We start from the raw sequence: 19,565 nt of genomic DNA on the forward strand, positions 1-19,565 counted from the left end.
GAAAGCGATTCCAGCCTACGACTGCTCAAAAACTTCCAGCGTCAAGCCCACCGAGACAAGAACTTAGCAAAACCTAGCATAACCTCACAAAACCTAGAAACTCAGCCAAGCCTACCATAACATCACAAAACCTAGAAATGGCTTAGCCAAGCCTACCAACAACTTACCAAAACCTAGCATAACCTCGCAAAACCTACAAACAAAGCTCCGCTGTTGACTCCAGCCTTGCACCACTAGTGCAAGCTGCGCACATTTTTCTATGTCAACTACAGGATTGCAGGACCGCAATCTCCAATATTACCTCCTGTTTTGCGTCAGCTGAACCCAACATATGCCTGAAAATTTTCTCACTTCACCAAACAGCCTAGTTCTCTACCATCTTTGACTGCACTTCCTTTCCCTTGGCACCCATTATGTAACTCTAATGGTCCACTGGTTATCTGCCCTATGCCATTACATGGCCTGCCCAGCTTCATTTATTTCTCTTGATGTCAACTAAAATATTGAATACCCCTGTTTGCTCTCTAATTCTCACCATTGTATTCCTGTCCCTCAGCACACCTTAATAAGGGAAACAAGCTCAAACGTAACAAAAAACACACAATGTCTACAGTGGATCCCTGGGTATTTCCTGCCCCCCCTCCCCTTTTAAGCATGCATTATTACACGAGTTGGTCTTGGTATTTGACACGTCCCTTGGCCTTGGTGCGAGAAAAATTGCATGCTGACAAAATGAACATCCAGTGAAGATCCCTTGGCGTTCGTTGGATGTGCCCCTGCACAATGTGCTCCTTTGAGGCAATGGCATTTTCTGCATTCGATGTCTGCATTTATGAACAAAGAATGAAGCCCTTAACTGCTAGTGACGAGAGAACTCGTTATCACAACGAGCATCCTCTGGTGCCAATGACGAGTTAACTAGTCGTGAACTATCCACAATTTTGGCACATGTGTACAGCATGTTCAGTTTCTTGTAATTTTGACAAATAAATAGTACACAATGACTCTAGCTATGTTTTTTTTTTTTTTCAGCAATACCAATAAAAATGCAATAGGCATTCCTGGTATCACATTTTTTTCGAAAAAAGAATTGTCGACGATATGCAGGTCTAAAAAAAATTATGCAGGTCTAATTTTCTTTCTTTCTTTTTAATTTATCATGGCATTAAAGGTTTAATGAGATGAGGAAAGCGTGAACAAAAAAAATTGGCGGCACATCCATGTGTCAGAGATGATTGGCGACTTTAATGTGGTTACCAATCTATGTTATGATGGACGCGTAATTGTTGATGATATTGTCACGTGGTAGTGATGTTAAAGGGACACTAAAGCGAAACAATAAATCAGTTTAGACTAATGAAGCATTGTTTGAGAACCCTGCAGGCAGTCATTTAAAAAAATAGTTTGGTTATTAGATGAGAAAAATGAAGGTCTCAGTATCAGTATTTGAATGTCGCGCCGTAACCCTGCGCCGGTACGTCAGCGTGACGTCAGGGATTCCAAAGTATGTTTTCGCATTTCGGCCGCGTTGGCTGAATAAAAGTTCCCGAAACTTGCCATGTTTCATATTTGATTCCTTTAGAACACAATGTAGCCGATCTGCACCACTATATATATTTAGTAGGCCCTAGAAGATGCCATCAAAATCCAAGACGTCACAGCCCTCAGGTGCGGAAACTTAAGTAGGCGTCGCCACCCGTATTTCGTTCTTGTGCTTTTTCTGGCTTACCAAACGTCTTATCGTTGTACGAGTGGTATTTTTGGTGTTGTAGAACAGTAATTTACTGATGCAGAAGAAATCATTTTTCACTTTAGTGTCCCTTTAAAGAACACAGTAGCAATACTGTGAAAGACAAAGCTATCTTTTATTGGGCAAAACTGTGCCCACAAAAACAGGCTACACTTAAAGCACAACGATAGCGGCAAACACAGTCAGCGATCGGCGAAAGTCTGATCAGCGGGTCAAGCGTGTTGGCTTTTATACATCAGTGGTCGAATGTTCCAGAGTAATCGCTGGGACCCGCGTGTCTTCCACAAAGTTCTACACTATTCGTGTCGCGCATACATGCAATCAGATTACACAAGGTTCGGTGAGAGACTGCGAATGGAACCATCGACAACATTCCAGAAACTTCCAATACATGCAGGCGCGTCCTGCGCTCTGCGATAACATTTGTTGGGCGGTGAAACATGGTCGCCCGATAAAGATAAACAAGTACATGCGTCAATATGTTTTATATGATTATTCTGAAAAGCAGCACACACCCAGTGACACAAGTTGGTCTGACGGTTTGCTTTGAGTGTGGTTCCCTCAGCGCATCAGCCTGATGCTTTAGCCATTTGACAATGTTCTACCCAGTGACCCAAGTTGAAGTGAAAGAGGTTAGGCGCATACATATGTACACACATATGTGCATACAGACTGCATTGTGGGGGAAGTTCGCAGCAGAGAATGCTATTTGCATTAAAAGAACCCCAAGGTCTCAGCACGTGCCAGTTTTCCCTGAGTCAATCATACATAACAGACAGCTCACAATTATTTGCACTCTAGGACTATCTTGAGTCATATTCAATCTCCACAATCATCTGAAGGGCTGAAGCCTCAGTGCTTCTATTACTTAACATAAACCAAGCCCCAACAATTACATCAAGAGAGAATATTTAAGACATTCGTTAAGCTCCTAGCCAGTAAATATTCTAGGCATAAACCCACACAAGTCAAACCCACTTTAGACAGGAGCATTCCTCCCAGCTTCCCAGTTTGCCACCATTTAAATTTTGTGCTCATTTGTTGCTGTTTTTTTCTACCTAGAAAATTCCAGTTAAGCCAACTATGTGGATTTATAAGTTTCTTAGTGTTTACAAGTGGCCATAATGCCTGTTACACATGAAGGTTCTTTTCCATTTTTGTCACCAGTACTACTTGAAGAACTGGCAGCCACAAGCTTCTTCATAGGTACTGTGCCCCATAAACCTCCAATGTTTACAATATGCACTTCATGTTACAAAAAAATAACAATATGCAATAAAATGCTACCTAGGGTATGATGTTCCACCACGTGAGGCTGGTCAGGCAGGTGCAGAAGGCAGCCAAGGCCATGGCAGAGCTTCCCCACAGCGCCCTAGAGAAAACACCCATTAACAATGCAAAAGAACTGAAACTTTGTCCACATTCTTATGCACTCATCATGAAAACAAAGCATGAGAATCTGCACAGGATGAATGAAGTAATGACTGAACTAAGCGCTGTGTCCTGTTCTGTGTCATTCTTTTGTCCAGCATAGGTTTACATGCTACCCTTCAAACATAAAAAAATTGCTTTTGAAGCTGAATCAAATATAAACTGAAGATTGACAGCACTGACTCAAATACAAACAATGATGATTAATGAAATAAAATTTTTTTTAATAATTCCTGGCTAGGTTGAAATACGATGGAAGACATTTGAACAGTTTGATATTTACACTGGCTGGCTTTGTACTTTTGGCTAAACAATTCAGAAGAGAGATAACACCTATTCGTTTGAAATTCACTTGTCAGTCATCCCCACACGTGTGTGGAAGATTTGAAAGAGTATTACAAATATCAAACATCACTATTCATTTAAAGCCCAATCAAGTGGCAGCTAAATGATCTGATAACCAAACCGAACAAGAGGACATCTGATTTGCCTTTTGAAATTTTTAACATTTGCACACACCTAACTTGATGTGAAAGCTATACTTCACACAGCATATCGCACAAAATTTCAGGAGCAAAATGTACCTGCTTGACAAAGAGCGTCAGGAGCATTGGATGTTGGGAGCAGAGGGTGGTCAGCCTTTGGATGGCATGCAACGCCACTTCTGCACGGGTCGGGCAGAGACGGCACACCAGGTCCAGCACGAGGGAGCACACTTCTTCGTAGCACATCACCGACATGTCACCTGTATAGGCACCCGCAACATTACAAACAAACAAAATTCCTAACATATCAAACCCTCATAAGACCAATCCCTAGGTATGGTGCCAGTGTTTGGAGTCTGTACAAGTTTGCTAACAGAATAGAATCAATTTAGAAAAAGCCCGTTCATTTAATTTACCGACACTACGATAGGCACTTTTCACCATCTTCTCATCTAGCAACCCTTGGTGTCGCTCATCTTTCTAAACCGTGTGACGCTAATGTGCCTCAAACTTCTGCACTCTCTCTTCGACTCATCTTAGTACGACTTGCCAAACAACTACTAAACAAATGTTAGATTATCATCCATCAAAAACACTCATGACCTAAACATATCTGCCTTTCATTCTCGGGCTGACTGTCCTAAATACAGCTTTTTTTTTTTTCCATACCATAGAACTTTGCAATTGAATAGCTGGCAACATTAGGTCATTACCTATACAAGAATGTTCAAATGTGTTAGAATGTTCTCTTTTATTTGCCCCTTGAGCTACATCCTTTTCTTGCTTGTTTATTTTTTATGACAGTTCGTTTATTTGTCTTTCTTTATTTGTACCTTGAACAGCACTGCTTTCTTACATGTTTAGTTTTGCTATGGAGCCACTCCTCCGCTAATGTTGCTAAAGGGTTGCAGTATATAAAAATAAACAAATAAGTATATAAATAAGCATACAAACAAGTAATAAATGTCAGCACAACACACTGAGCACATATTTGCAAGCTTCTTATGCTCACCACCTTCTCGTGAAACAGACAGCATCCCTTCGGAAGCTGCATAGTCATCGGGACTTGATTCAGAGTCAGCTTCATAGCCAAGCTCATCGTCTGCTGTCGGCACAAGAGAAACCGAGTTGGGCTCCTTTCGAAGTAGGGCTGCACGTGAGACTAGGCTGCTGTCCACCTTGGGAGCAAGAATGACTCATTTTTAGGTTTGAAAGCTCACTGCACTGAGAAAATGAAACTTTGTGGTAAAGAAACAATGAACAATCCATCCAACGCCATCCATCCATCCAATGCCAGTTTCACCACAAACACTGTGAAGTGACTACAAGCAAACCAATACCACCCTGCATGCAACCTCTCATGCCAACCTGCAATTGTAGTCAACACACGCAAAAGTGGTTTGAAATACATGCTCCCACCAATGCAAGCAGTGACTGCATCTTCTTGAACTTCCACCATAATACACCATCTCATAACTATTACTAGAAACAACTGTATGAAGAAAAGGGGCAATAAAAAAACGAAGAAGTACAGGGAAAATCAACTTATGTTTTACACGAAATGCAGACATAAGAAAGAAAAAGGGATGAAAAGTGAATGAAATGGCAACATGCCACAGGTGGAGGCTGAACTTAAATCTGCATTACACATTCAGTGCTTTACCAATTAAGATTGTGCAGCTATCCTACCATTTCAATGTCCCTTTTCTTCATAAAAGTGTAGCTATTAAAGAAGTCAAGCCCCTCGGAACACCTTCTTTTTTTTTTTATCGCTAGAAATAAAGCCCGGAGTTGAGCCTGACAGCAGCTCCCTGCAGGACACATTTTTAAACAAGCTAAGCTGATTTTATCACCAAGGTAGGTTAAAGTTTTGGTGTAATCTCTCACGACATGCATAACACATTCAAGTAAAGGAAAAGCTAACTTAATTCTGACCGTCAGTGATATGCTCTGCAGACTTGGCAAATGAATGATGTGAAACATAGCACTGAGAAGGTGATGTAGGTATACAAGCTCTCAACCCTAACTGCATAACCTTGGCAGAGAGCATGTGCAGCTATTGCTTCTCAAGTGCAAAAGTTTAGCTGAGAGCCGATTTATTTATGGACTGATTGAGCTTATCATCCAAATGCTCCCTGGGCTTTAAAGAAAGCCATTGTAGGAGGGCTTGAAGTTACCTTTGATCATTTGCAGTTCCTTAATACGTACTGGAATCTACAACAGATGTCTCTGCAATCCACCCTATGCAAACGCAACCACAGAGGCTGGGAATCAAGCTAATGACTTGCTCAGCAGCCCAGTTACTAAGCTACTCAAATGGCTGTCTCTGGCTCAGTGCGTCGGCAATAGGGGTAGACAGGGACAACGCAATAAAGCAATGAGTAGTGCAACATTCCCAGACTCACCTTCGGGCGACTCGAAAGAGTGGGCACTCGTGTCCAGTGCACAAGGTTGCTAAGCAGAGCATCAAGAAGGCAGCGCCACTCGGCCGCTGTGCGGTTCACGCTGGGACAACCGTGCAGGCGGTTGCGCAGCTCTCGTACCATCTCCTTGCGCTGGAGACACTGCAAAAGAATGTTGGAAAAGCAGCATCTCAAGATTTCACTCTGACAGGCTTCACTGTTAGCACAGGACGAACTTCCGAAACCCACATCGTGTTTTTTAGAAGAGCAGAGCTGATGAGCTGAGCGAAGCAGCCAGTCAAATGAGTGACACCAGAGTCCCCCTCCCCCCCCCCCCCAGTTGGCCACAAAGTCAGACAGTCAGTCACAATTCCGACAGACTTCACCCCCAGCACATGTGGTTGTGCCCTTAATGCTAAAGCCATATTCACTTATTTCTTTGGACAAGCTGTGCTAACCGTGAATAGAAGCATACATTTAGCAATGTCAACTAGATAGGATTTATTTGTTACTCAGCTGGCAATGTTACCCATCATAAAATGATCTCCTTCCTGTTGCATGAATGTAAAAAAATAAATAAAAATTATGGGGTTCTACGTGCCATGCGTGCGTGAATGATCATGCTTTCCCGAGAACACATGATGTTCTGGGGATGATGAGTGAATGATCTTCCCTAGAAATCTTAATATACAGCTAACACCATAATAAACAAATTTTTCAAACGAGTAAGTATGCAGAATGCCCCGGCTGATGATGGTATGCTCTGTAGAAAAGCTTCTGACAATGAAGTCAGTGTTGAAGAAGCCAGAGCATGCTGTGACAAGCAGTACTAGAGCAATACACAAAGGAAGTGGAGATGAGACATTCATAATGAGGTCCCGTGATTTGAGAATGCAAAGCTAAAGGAAGGCGAAGTAACAAGCAGGTGAGCAAATTAAAAAATTATGCACAAGGTAAAGAAAAATAGTACCAGGCCAACAACATCAAAGGCTGTACTCTAGATGCACTTTGTTTCGTGTCACTTTCACCAGAGGTTAAATCAAAATTGTGGGGTTTAAGGTTCCAAAGAGGCCCACAGTCTATGATAAGCATCACAGTAGAAAGCTCAGTGGTTTTTTAACCACCTGGGGTTCTTTAAGGTGCACCGAAGAGTGGAAGAACATGATAGTTGAGCACTTTTTTTTTTTTGCATTCCACCTTATCAGAATGCTGCCACTACAGCTGGTAATCAAACCCATGACCTCATGCTTGTCAGAATGCCCAAGCCACTGAGTCATCACAGCAGGCTTACCATGGCTATCACTTTCAGTGTACTATATGATTGGCAAAGCCAGTGGAAGCAGATATGACAAAAGAAATAACATCCTTTATATTATCAGTTTTATTTTATTGTCACATGTGCATCAACCAAATGCATGTTGCTAAATAATTCTCTATCTCCAGTGAGCCACTATGCCCAATGTTAAAAAATATTACCCCTGAAAGCAATCAATCAATAATATGGCTCAGGCAAAAAACAAGATTAAAAAGCATAACCTTGACAGATAAGAAAACAGCGGGTCCTACAAAACAACAGATATAGATAACTAGGGACATATAACAGACCTAGATAGTACTCACCATATGCCTCTCTTCTTTGCTTATTCTCTTCTCTCTGCCTAAGCATACATGCCAGTTAACAGCAGAATTACTTTTCTTTAAAAGCCTTGCCTATCTGTGTCTATCTCAAGATTACACACTGCTTCTACAGCTTCCAAGGGCCTCCTCAGATAACAGTACCAGGTCTCCTATCTCTTGCATGCCTTTCGCACATTTTAAGGGCACCTCAAGCAAACATGAGCGAAAACTGACAGTTTGCCTGGTGTACCTGGTAAAGAACTTACAGTGGTTATATTGTGAGAACACTGCAGTTAGAAGCCGAAAATAGGCCCAAAAACCATATTTTAAGTTCTGTCATTTTTGTGCTTTTGAAATCCTTCACTTCCATGAGATTTTAAACATTTCGTACCAATAAAGACGCCTTGGAATGTTTTTCCTTGATTTATTAAAACAACAATTTTGACAAACTTGCAATTTTGGAGAGACAATAGCTCCTGTTCTATTTTAGCTATCATAATAACAATTTTTCATACCTAAAAAATAAATTCATGAAGTGTGCGGTAAGTCCAATTTTAGTGTAATATTTCTTTCAGGATATTTTTTTATGAGTCATGTTTCACATGTCAAGATGGCATTTCTTTCAGGCAGCTTTGGGGGCTCTAACGTTAGTTCAAATTGGTCTCAGACATTGGTTTATACCTAGCACGCACCTTAGACATTCTGGATTATTTCTATATCCTAACCATTGTGTTTTCTTTTTCCTAGATGCCTAATTCTTCTCCAAACAAGAGAACCCAGTTGCTAAGGTATATCAGGAACTGGTTGTCCTAGAAGAGAAATACTTACATTTCTGGAACCAGCACATCAAAATACACAATGTGTGCAAATTTGGTTAATATCTATTCATAAATAAAATAGTTGGCTTTCAAGTGTAGCATCCTTCCTTACGTGTACTCTTCGGCGAGAATTACCAGCAATTAACCTGTTATCTAACTTGCCGTTAAATGTGCAAAATTCTTAACAAGGGTATTCAGCTTCATGCCCTGTACTGCAATTACTCTTTATACAGGAAAGAGAAATAAGCATGCGAGAATTAAGTACCATAAACCACAAAACTTTACAAACCATGGGATTTGAAAAAAAGTTGAATATCTCTGCAGTCTCAGAATGCAGCCTGGTACTATCTGCGTTTCCAGGCTGTGCTGGCATATGCAAACAACATAGTGCTGGGTACTTTAACTGGATACAGTCACCAACTGCCCAGATCCCGTGGTCCATTAAGTATTGCAGCTGACTATACATGGAAGAGCTGGAAGTTCAGACAAGCTGATCCAGTTTCAGTCAGACGGATAGTCATAAAGTATCATGGGTGCATTTCTTAAGAAGACAGTCTTCTATTTTTGGCAACAGATTTTTTGTGGCTGTAGGCACGAGAAAATGTGATGAAAACCTCACAGAATGATGATAGTTAAAGTGACTGGCACTGACAGAAACACAAATAGTAAACTTCCTGCGCTTCCTGGTGACAACCTTCCCCGCCAGTGCCAGAAGCCAGCAGTCTGGAGGTGCAACAAAGTTTAACAATTATTTTCATTCCTACCATGTTGTGATTTACAGCAAGAATGGCACAGTATGGTTACCTGAATAACATGGCTACCAATTTGAAAGGAGGTACTGTGAACAGTTAAGGCCTACAACAGAACTAGAACCACTACAGAAACAATACCGCCTTTATGCTTATGACAATGGAACAGAACTCATAAAAAAAAAGAGAAGAATCTGCAAACAAGCTTTCAAGCATTAGAAAAAAAAATCTGGTCTATTGTTGTTGCATGGTAGAAAAAAAAAAGGAAAAGTCGGGACATTTGGCCATCCTGGCTGGGTCAAGTTAGGACCCGTGACATTTACTAAAAATTCGGGACAGTCCCGTTAAATTTGGGACAGTTGGCAACTTTACAACAGTCCAAAAGAGAACTGAGCCCACCTAACCAGCACCTTTATGAGCTGAAACACACCTTGAAACTGCAATCCTTAAAACCAAACTATTTCAAAATGATGGGAGCAGACCGTATGCTTATGTAGCTCGGCACAAAACTGGGATTATATGCAATACTAGTTCGCATTCACAAGTGTTGTCAACCTGAACCAGAATGCAAAAATTTTTTTCAGTTTTGAGCAATCTGACTGCTGAACAACTTAGAATGCATCAGTGTACAATCACTTTGACTAAAAATAATCTGTGATAAAGTGTATTCATCAATACAGTTCGGAAGTGGCTGTGCTAATTTACCCATGCTGACAGCAGTCCAGAACATTCTTAGAACTACTTACACTTAGTGAACGTAAGTTACCTTGCCTTAAAATGCTCTTGGCTTCCTTTGCATTGCACAGAATTAGCAATAACAAGTACAAGTCTCCACAGCTAGTGAAGTGATAGATGCATGCACCACACACAACTTACACTGCTGTATCGATGATAGAGAGAGAGAGAGGATGCTATGATGAGGTGAGGTGAAGATGGCAGCCTAGTTAGGTGATAAGCTGTTAAGTATGGATGAAGAGAATAAGACATTTTAAAGACATTGTGACATGCAGATAACAAGTACTTACAAAGCCTATGACACCGTTCGAGAAGAAAAGTGAGAAATTCGGTAAGGGAAATCAAAAACAAACACACCACGAAAGAGATGAAAACAGCATAAGTCTAGACAGGTTTAAAAACTAGTTAGAAATTTGATAACATTTATTCAATTTTCCAACATACTGTGTTCCAAACTCCCAGACAGCCTCATACCTCAACATATGCTAGCCCTGTTCAAAGATCCATCATTATTATCACAATCATAATGCAGTTGCCTTGATGCAGTTGGCTATCCTCAGGCCTCTCTGAGAGCTCTTAATTTACCCAGCTTATGCCCACAAACTTCATAGTGTCCTTGTTCCTTCAAACACTTTGCTTCCTTCGAGTGCGTTTCCATTCCAATAGCATCAAATCTCTTACTTAAATACAGCACCAGTTACCTAGTCTATGTGACCTAACCAGCTCCACTTATTCTTTTAATCTCAACCAAAATGTCATCTAGTGATGTGCGATCTCTAGTCTACACTGATGCCTGCCCAGATCCCAATGCCGTTCCTATTATTTTCCATTCCACCGCTCACTGAGCACGTGCCACAAATACATTGTGTGAGCACGCTCGACTCTCACACTTCCCCTGTTGTCGTTTTTCCCACATGGCTCTCGCATCTCCTGTAATCAGGCTTCTCCACGTAGCTAAGCTAAGTGCCAGCGGCAGTCAATGTAGTTGCAGCATATCGCGAGAGATGGCACGAGTGTTGCCCTGCTAATGCCCCCTAACGGAGGGGTTACTAGGGCGCAAAAGGGAGTAGGCCCATCCTCTTCGGCTTGGGGTCGCCAAGCTGCACGGACTTTTCGTGCACTAGCCCACTGTTCACGGGACCGTCCTGCAAAAGCCTTAGGAGCAGGACACTGGAATAGACGAACACGATCATTCGAGCGTGCCACCGTTTGAGTAACCGTACACGCAAACAATTATGCATTCGTGTCCAGCATGAGGGCGAACATATTCGCTCACTATCCGGTCGCGATGAGCCTGACGTCCTCGATTTGTTGCACGCCCATCGGCATGTTCTATGGGTAGCAATTCAGCTAGCCGGCATTAGTGTATGAAAGGTGCAATAAAATCCCTTGTGACTGTTTGCATTACTGCTTGTCATTCCTTTGTCCCAAAAATATGTGTAAGACCCCACAATTGGGGCCCTTGAGACTAGCTGCAAAATGACTGCGCGTGCATACAATACCTTGAATGGTAAAATATGCAAGCAGTGTAAATGGAGCAGCAGGTTAAGAGAAAAGAAAAAGGAGTACAACATTCAGAAAGAAGACAGATCAAACTTAGAATACAGCATAATGAGCATGAGTTAGCAGTTCAAGGTAAGATAGAAGTGCACTTGCCAGCAGATTGCGTCTCCTTTAGGTGCAAAGCTACTCTTTATTCTAAAGATAGCACAACTAAGAGGAGAACTGAAAAAGGTAAGGGAGACAACAAATGTGCCATTTCGTCTGCCTTCATTCTTGCTGGCCTGTCATATGCACTGTCTTTAGAATGCAGTAATTAAAATGCAAGAATGTGGGCATTTTGGCTACCACCTTAATTGGTGCAACTGTTATGTCATATGTGCGGCGTTTAGAATGTTAGCCTCAAACCAACTCGTCCACCTTCATGCATTCTGAAGCCACTTTGCAGTGAGATCAGGATTCAAGATGCAAGACTATGCCATCTCAGGTATCTGAGAGATTTCAAAGGCCCATCAGAAAAATAAAGAGGGTTGGGCCTACATTAGCAACACTCCTGCATCCTTGCGCTATTCAGAAAAGCTATAATGTACACATGCAAGAAAAGAATGCCTCAAAGTGTAATATGCTCAAACTAATGCTATGAACCAGTACACTCAATGCAACAGGCCAGTGGAAGAAAGCACAGGTCCGCAATCAGAGGAACAATCAGACAAAAATATTTTCAACAAAGAAAGTATCAATGCACAACTAACCTCAGACTGGTACCACAGTCGCACTGGACACAGCTGAAGAAGCAATGCGAGCATAGTCTCAAGTGCTGGAAACACTTTCCGGCAGCATGGATCAGGTCGCACCGTCTCATCGGTGAGCCAGAGCAGGAACCGATACGCCTCTGCGCAGCAGTTGCCTATCCTCAGATGAGATCGCACGGCACTGCACTGTGCCACACGGCGACAGGAAAGCCAGAGCTCAGCTAGTGTCGACAGTTCCGCCTCCTGGGTGGAGGTCGAGTCCACGTCCAAGGCCTCCTCAGTGGCAGACTCGCTCAGGGACTCCATGGACTGCATCGTCAGAAGGGGCTTCACCTTACGCATAAATTCCTTCGTCTCGGCAGCCAGAAACTGCGTGAAGGTTGACAGCGCATTGGACTCCGTGTCGCTGGTAGACTGCACCACGCTATTTTCAGTACTGCCACTCTCTTCTGCCCCTTCTTCATCTGTCTTGATGCTGTTCACATAGGCAAGAATGAGGGTTTCTATCAGAACCAAAGCAGCATGCCTGTAAATAGGGGCAACCGAAGGCGAGAGCAGTTTGTACAAACGTTTCATCTGTATACTTTCGGCAGGGAACACCATGGAAGCATCAGCCCCTAAAAGCGAAAAAGCGGACACCGAAAACCACAGTGGGTTCAGTTCTGGTTCTGCACTGGTTGCATTTGCAAAGTCAAACTCTAGGAAACTAGGCAAGGCCACTTGGGTGCAGATCAGGTCACGAAATGGCGGCCGCGCCGCTTCCATCATGGCGAGCAAATGCCGGCCAACAAGGGTCTGTGTTTCCGTGTCCCCGTGACTGAGCAGCGAGAAATATGCCATGCACATGTTGTCTCCCCTGTCCTGGCGTTCCCGACAGCTGAAGCACGCTTGCGAGAAGAGGCCCATCTGCGCACAGAGGCACTTTTGGAGCAGCTGTAAGATCTGGTGTTTGTCTCCTGCGGACTGCGAGCCAAAGTCCCGAAGCAGTGGCACAAAGACTTCGTCGAGCGCCATGCAGCAGCAGACGCCACAGCGCAACAAGGCTTGCGTAGACAGGAACGGTGCATTCAGAAGGACAATGCACAGGGACGCAATGCAACATCCAGACAAAGGTTCAGACATGCTATGCCTGAACTGCGTCCCCAGAAGCATGTCGTGATGATGAAATGCAACGCCCTGTCTTCGCGCACTCTTAGCACGCTTCAGCGACAAGATGATGTCAGCAAGGAGTTCTCCGATGACGGTGCAGGATAAACGATCGGAGGCGCGCAGTGTGACCTGCAAGCTGTTGTGAGTGCAGAGCCTGTGCACGGCTTCCACAATCCAGTTCAAGCTGCCCTCCGAGAAAGGAAAAGCACGAACGGCATCGCGGATGAATATCAGTGCGGCACACATGTTTTCCACCACAGACTGTGAGTCCCCAGCATCCAACGCAGGCTGGCAGGCGTCAAGAAGAGTCAGGAGGACACGGTACTTGCGAATGGACTGATGCGAGTAGCCACAGCCAGCACGAAGAAGTTGTGATGTTGCGGTGACGATGAGACGCAGGACCTTTTGTTGAAGAGATTTGGAACTGGTCTGCCCAAGCAGCTGCTTCAGCTGTGAGCCAGCTGGAGGCGAATAGGAAAGACTGTTGAAGAGCTCCAGTGCACCGGGGAGACAGAGGCCCGATATGGAAGTTGCAATGGCTTGCCAGCGATCACCCTTGTGAACTGCCCCCCGACAAGACTGGGTCAAGAGAGTGACGAGGCAGTTCAGCAGAAATGATGGAGCAACACGCGCACCCACAATCTTGGCCTCCTCGTCGGTGAGCAAGTCTTCAAGAGGTGCGCTCCGACGCAAGTACAGACGGTCCTCCCATCCCTCACTGGCAGATTCCAATGGATCTTTGTTCGATAGAAACAGGGCTGTAGATGTTCGCAGCAGAGGTGAAGGCACTTCCATATGGTCCGAGTCCGTTGAGTCGGAACTGTCTGACGAAGAGTCCAAGCGGGGCTTCTGCCGACATCGGCGATGTTTCAGGCTGGCCTTGGCGGGACTTGTCGTGGTGACAGAGCAAGCCATAAGCTCCCTCTCTTCAAATTCCCATTCGAAGGTTCCTTCAGGGAAGAGAAGTGTAAGCACTTATGATCAACGATACACCAACCCGTAAATCTACACTCTGCCTTTTTTTTTCATTCATTCATTCATTCATTCATTCATTCATTCATTTGCTAATGCCTCAACAGTCCTTTACCTGGACTTTACATGAAGGGTGGGTAATAAAGAATGGCAGAAATAAGTACATCATATGAACTAGAAAAGCTTAAAGCATAGGAACTAATTAGGCTCTTAGATTATAAAAATATTCTTTAAATTATAAGACATTTTCAATTTTTTATCACTGGGAATAACTGAAAGTTTCACACACGAGGACGAACACTGAGCTACAGCATTATAAACCATTAAAGAATGCTGTCGTAATTGTGGTCACAATTTTTACTAAATAAAGAAAAGGAGCAGAATGGTCCGACAAAACAGTAACACAGCTACACTGCCTGTACAGTAAAACGTGCACCACTTGAGCATAGAATTATCAATAAGCAAAAAAGCGACATTGTGACGCTGGCTAAGCAAGGCAATGGCAGTTGATTTGGGTGATCAAGAATGATCACATAAACAACCATACATTTAGCTTTAGAAGCACCCCTACCCCTATTTTCACTTATTTCATGCTCGTAATGCCAGCTAAGAGGAAGAGGGTGCTTAAATTCAGCACAGATTTAAAAAGCCACAATATTTTTTTTTTCTAGAACTTATTTTCCCCTGGATGAAGAGGCAGGGGATGTCAGCGCAATAAAGAGTGGTCCGACCTTTACATCAGCTCCATTACAAACAGGACGTCGACCATGACAGCAATACAGTAGAACCTCAATATAATAAACATCGATATAATAAATCATCAGATGTTACAAAGTAAAGCTAAAATTTGTGAAATTATTTTTTCATTGTTATCAGCGCCTAAACTTATGATAAATATTGAAAACAAAGAAAGTATTTTCGTGTTAGACCCGACTTCATTATAACGACACTTGACTGTATCAAAAAACAAATGGCTGCACAGTACCTGGAGACCATGGCTCTTCCAGCTTGGAGAAGAATGACAAGAGAGATATTGCAACCCTGGATAATTCCTTGCAGCAGGGCAGGGACTGCAGAGAAAAAAAGAAAGAGAGACGATCCCAGCATGAAGCCAGACCTACAGTTGCAGCAAGTGAAGCTGTCATGAAGAGCAGAGAATTGGGCAAGTTGGTTGAGATTCATGGTTGGGGCAGCGCAAGGGTTGAAGACAAAGAAAGCAAGATGACAAACAATGAAAGAAGACAGTGTTGTCAACTATATAGCTGATTTATCAGCGCCCATTGTCAGGTTTCATCATTGCATTTCGGCTAGCTGGCATTGGCACGTAGAAAGTGCAATAAATGCCCCCCCCCCCCCGTTTTTTTTTGCTTCCACTCTTGTGTTGCCACTACCTTGTCCCAAGAGCATAACTGAAACTTCACAAGCATTTTCTGACATTTCTTGCTGTTGATTATTTATATTTTTCTTTTTCACAATAAACCTGCAGCCGCTAGTTCAGCACCGTGTTTGCTGTCTCGTTTTCTTTGTCCATTGTGCTGCCCTGAACCATGAAGCTGTCGGTTCCATGTGCCATGAGCAATGAGGCACTAAAGGTGTGTCACTGATTACTGTCATTACCTGGGAGCCAATGCGAACCAGGGCCCACAGAAGCTTCCAGCCACGCCCAGCGAGCAGGAATTCACGGCATGGTGCGGGGTCATCACCGCTGCAGGCTTCGTGCACTTCAAGCATGAGTTGGTGAGCCAGTACATTGCCTGCAGTGACCCACTCCCTGAGGGAGAAAGAGTATGTCATGTCATCGTCATCAGCACTGTCATTGTCAGCCTATTTATGTCTGCTACAGGACAAAGACCTCTCCCAGTGATCTCCAATCATCCCTGTCATGTGCCAGCTGACCCCATGTTATGCCTGAAAATTTTCTCACTTCATAACACCACTTAATTCTCTGCCGTCCTCAGTTCTGTAGCTAACAGACCATCAGTTATCTGTTATACACATTACACAGCCTGCCAAGCTCAATTTTTACTCTCTTATTGTGAACTAGAATATCAGCTATTCCCGTTTGCAATGTAATGTACTGCGTGCTAAAAGAAAGCAGTACATCAAATTGATTGATTGACTAATTAACTGATCCATCAAATTATACAGTCAAACCTCAATATAATGAACACGGATAGGACAAACTATCAGATATTTTCAATGATATCAGATCTAAGAAATATATGCGACAAACATATGCAAGACGATGAGCAAAACGTGAACAAGGTGAAAGCAGGAGCTAACGTTTCGACAAGTGGACTTGTCTTCTTCAAGGCGACATATGCTTTCCTTGCCACAGTATCATAGGTGGGGTTCTTCTAAAGGGGAGAAGGTGTAAGGCAGGAGGGTGCGACAACGAGGGAAGGTGTGTTAGCGTGTCAAATTGAGAGTAAAGGAATGGTGTGCACAAGGCCAAGGTCAGCCCCCCCCCCCCCCCCTCCGGGGGGTCTGTAATGCACGTGTGTTAGCCGGGGTGTCAAGGGGGTCTGACACGCTGGCTGAAAAAAAAAAAAAAAAAGATGAAAGGAAAGGGGGGAAAAAGGGGGGATACACCAAGAAATCAAACTAAGTGTTGTTGCCTATAGCTTGAAATTTAGCATAGCAAATAGATTCTAAAGCTCTAAAATATATGCAAGATAACACATGTTGCACCCACAATGAAATGGCTTACGTGAGTTGCACAGAGCTTGGCACATCCCGGTACTCGACAATTAGCTTCACCAGGAAAGTGTCAAGCAATTGACTCTGCAACTGTAAAGTATACACCAATGAGAATGACAAACAAGCAAGATAAAGATCACGTGACAGACAAATATTGCATGTGTCACCAACTTTTCTAAAAAAAATTTTATCACATCTTTGCACCTACTTCAAAGTCTTCAACTAAAGATATTGTCATGCGGTTAGACGACAAGGTAAACAAGACGACAAGATGGTTTCGTTTTACTGAGAGCTGTTCAATCCGATCCTCCACTTTTTCGTCTTCTATGCGGGCTTTTCCCACAAACACTAGGTGGCAATATGCAATAAATCTCTTGAAATCAAAAAGAAATGTAGTAACTGATTTCAAGTTTTTATAATGTTTTCGACCACTGTTCCACTCAGCTGATGCACTTGTGAATGCAGGGCTGACAGTTATGCTACAACATTTAAAACCATTAAAAATATTTGTAGAACACTGAGGTCAGCCTCTCATTTACACAGTAGAAATTCGTTCCATGGCCTCCTTGGTGAAGAAGTTGATGCAAAAATTCGGTGCAGCATTAACTTAAAACTGCTGCACCTGTTCTAAACCTAAAAAGTGGCACTGGAAGGACAACACATCTCATGACACAGTGCAGTTAAACTGTAGGAAATGACTCAAGAAAATTGTATACTGCATGAAATTTTTTATCTCAACTGGGTAGTATATGCCATCATGGTGGAGGTGCTTTTGCTGTACAGGGAGCAAAGCATATCTTGGAAGTATTGCATACAGACTATGTCATATTGCAAGTGCCAGAATGAAATGGGAGTGAGGGGTATAGTCAAGGAACGGGGATGCAGTTGTAACGATGTGGATGTTAAAGTGAATGGTTCGGTTCCACATATATTGGAGGGTTCTCAGGCTGCCATATTAGGCGTGTCAAGCAGTGACCTTTGCATTCATGTAAAAGATCTATGATCATGCAGTGAAATCATTGTCACACAGGTCAATTAGGATGAACAAACTATTTCAATGGGTACACCTATATGCAAGACTTCATTAGGTTGAATGGGTTCATATTATGTGCTCAACTTATTTTCCAAAGGTGATGTCTAACGAAGTTGTTGCATTGGTACTGACGATACATCTGCATTAAATTGTGAGTACGTATGAAAAGCAAGTTGGTACAACCATTCACAACAGCAATTAACATGGTGGCCTCATAATGACGTCATGGAAGGCAGTGTTTATTCTATTCACATGTCCATAATTATTTCACATACTTTTGAACACTGTCCTTTTGTTACACTGTATTAAACGGGCTGCATTTTTGGCAGTTCAAGCATTCTTGTTGTCCGCCATGAGAAAATTCTTTGCCATATCTATACAGCAATTAACATGGTGGCCTCATAATGATGTCATGGAAGGCTATGTCTCTTCTATTCACATGTCAATATTTATTTCACATACTTTTGCTGCACAATGTCCTTTTGTTACGCTGTATTAAACGGGCTGCATATTTAGCAGTTCAAGCATTCTTGTTGTACGTCATGAGAAAATTCTTTGCCATATCTCTTGTGCTCCACGAGTTCAATGTTTCTTGTTCAATTGTACTATATAAACATGGGTCTAGGTTCAGGTAATGGCCCAACACTTTCTCACACATTGTACGTGTATTTCTTGAAGGAGCCAAACTGATTAGGGTGTGCTATGTATACAATTAAGAAAAGAGTTTTTGCTACTACTGTGCACCCAATTGATAAAGACTGAAATGCTATACGTCGCACGTGTCGCGTGGCACCACAATTCCCGTGGCATTTTACATATGCTTAAGCACGCTATTTGGTTTGGAAGGGCTGTCCTGTGAAACATTGTTACATAGCAATGCAAGTATATGCATTCACACTACAATGTGAATATACTGAATAAATCTGCATGCAAAAGAGCAAATAATATTGCCATTAGTAGTGTTGCACTTTATGCACTCTATGTGTTCATGTGAGAAGTACAGCGATTGCATATTATTATAGTGCAGTGCATAGTGCAAAAAACAGTATCAGAAGTAGAAGTAGCGAGTGAACCACCAAAAGGATGACTCATACCTGCAATCAATATAGAAACATAACTTTTAACATTCACGTCCTGCCAGCGGTATTCTGCGAGGTAAATATATGTGCTGTAAAATATGGTTTCTTTTTTTTTTTTTCTTTTTAACACGATTGCGAGAGTGATGATCGACAGTCCTCGCTTTACAGCTGTGAATTGATAACGTGAAACTGACAGCTAGTGAATATGGCTGCAATCACGTGAGTTATATAACGCTACGATCAACTGCGTGTGCTGTAATCTATTTGTAATTGCGTTTGAAAAAGTAGCGAAGCCTTCTGAACTCCCAAGGAGCGACTGGGCATATAAAACTGCAAGCAATGCACGCATAATTAAGTCTAATCCCATGAGGCCGATGTGTTGTTTTCTGCGGC

General features: G+C 42.7%; 1 protein-coding gene across 3 annotated transcripts in view; it reads right to left on the minus strand.

Moving 5' to 3' along the window:
* The window catches only part of mv (lysosomal-trafficking regulator mauve), a 108,514-nt gene that overhangs the window by 87,468 nt on the left and 1,481 nt on the right, over positions 1-19,565 (minus strand). For all 3 annotated transcript variants that reach the window (XR_012824462.1, XM_075674779.1, XM_075674778.1), the window contains exons 3-10: positions 17,071-17,150; positions 15,978-16,131; positions 15,346-15,430; positions 12,240-14,338; positions 6,072-6,230; positions 4,679-4,844; positions 3,766-3,926; positions 3,038-3,122 (exon numbers count right to left, since the gene is read on the minus strand). Coding sequence is in view for 2 of the 3 variants with exons in the window: in XM_075674779.1 (XP_075530894.1) it covers positions 3,038-3,122; positions 3,766-3,926; positions 4,679-4,844; positions 6,072-6,230; positions 12,240-14,338; positions 15,346-15,430; positions 15,978-16,131; positions 17,071-17,150 (2,989 nt within the window). In the remaining variant the exon portion in view is untranslated. The remainder of the gene's footprint in view (positions 1-3,037; positions 3,123-3,765; positions 3,927-4,678; positions 4,845-6,071; positions 6,231-12,239; positions 14,339-15,345; positions 15,431-15,977; positions 16,132-17,070; positions 17,151-19,565) is intronic.

This window comes from Dermacentor variabilis, chromosome 11, assembly GCF_050947875.1.
Source record: "Dermacentor variabilis isolate Ectoservices chromosome 11, ASM5094787v1, whole genome shotgun sequence".
NCBI classification, from domain to species: Eukaryota; Metazoa; Arthropoda; class Arachnida; order Ixodida; family Ixodidae; genus Dermacentor; species Dermacentor variabilis.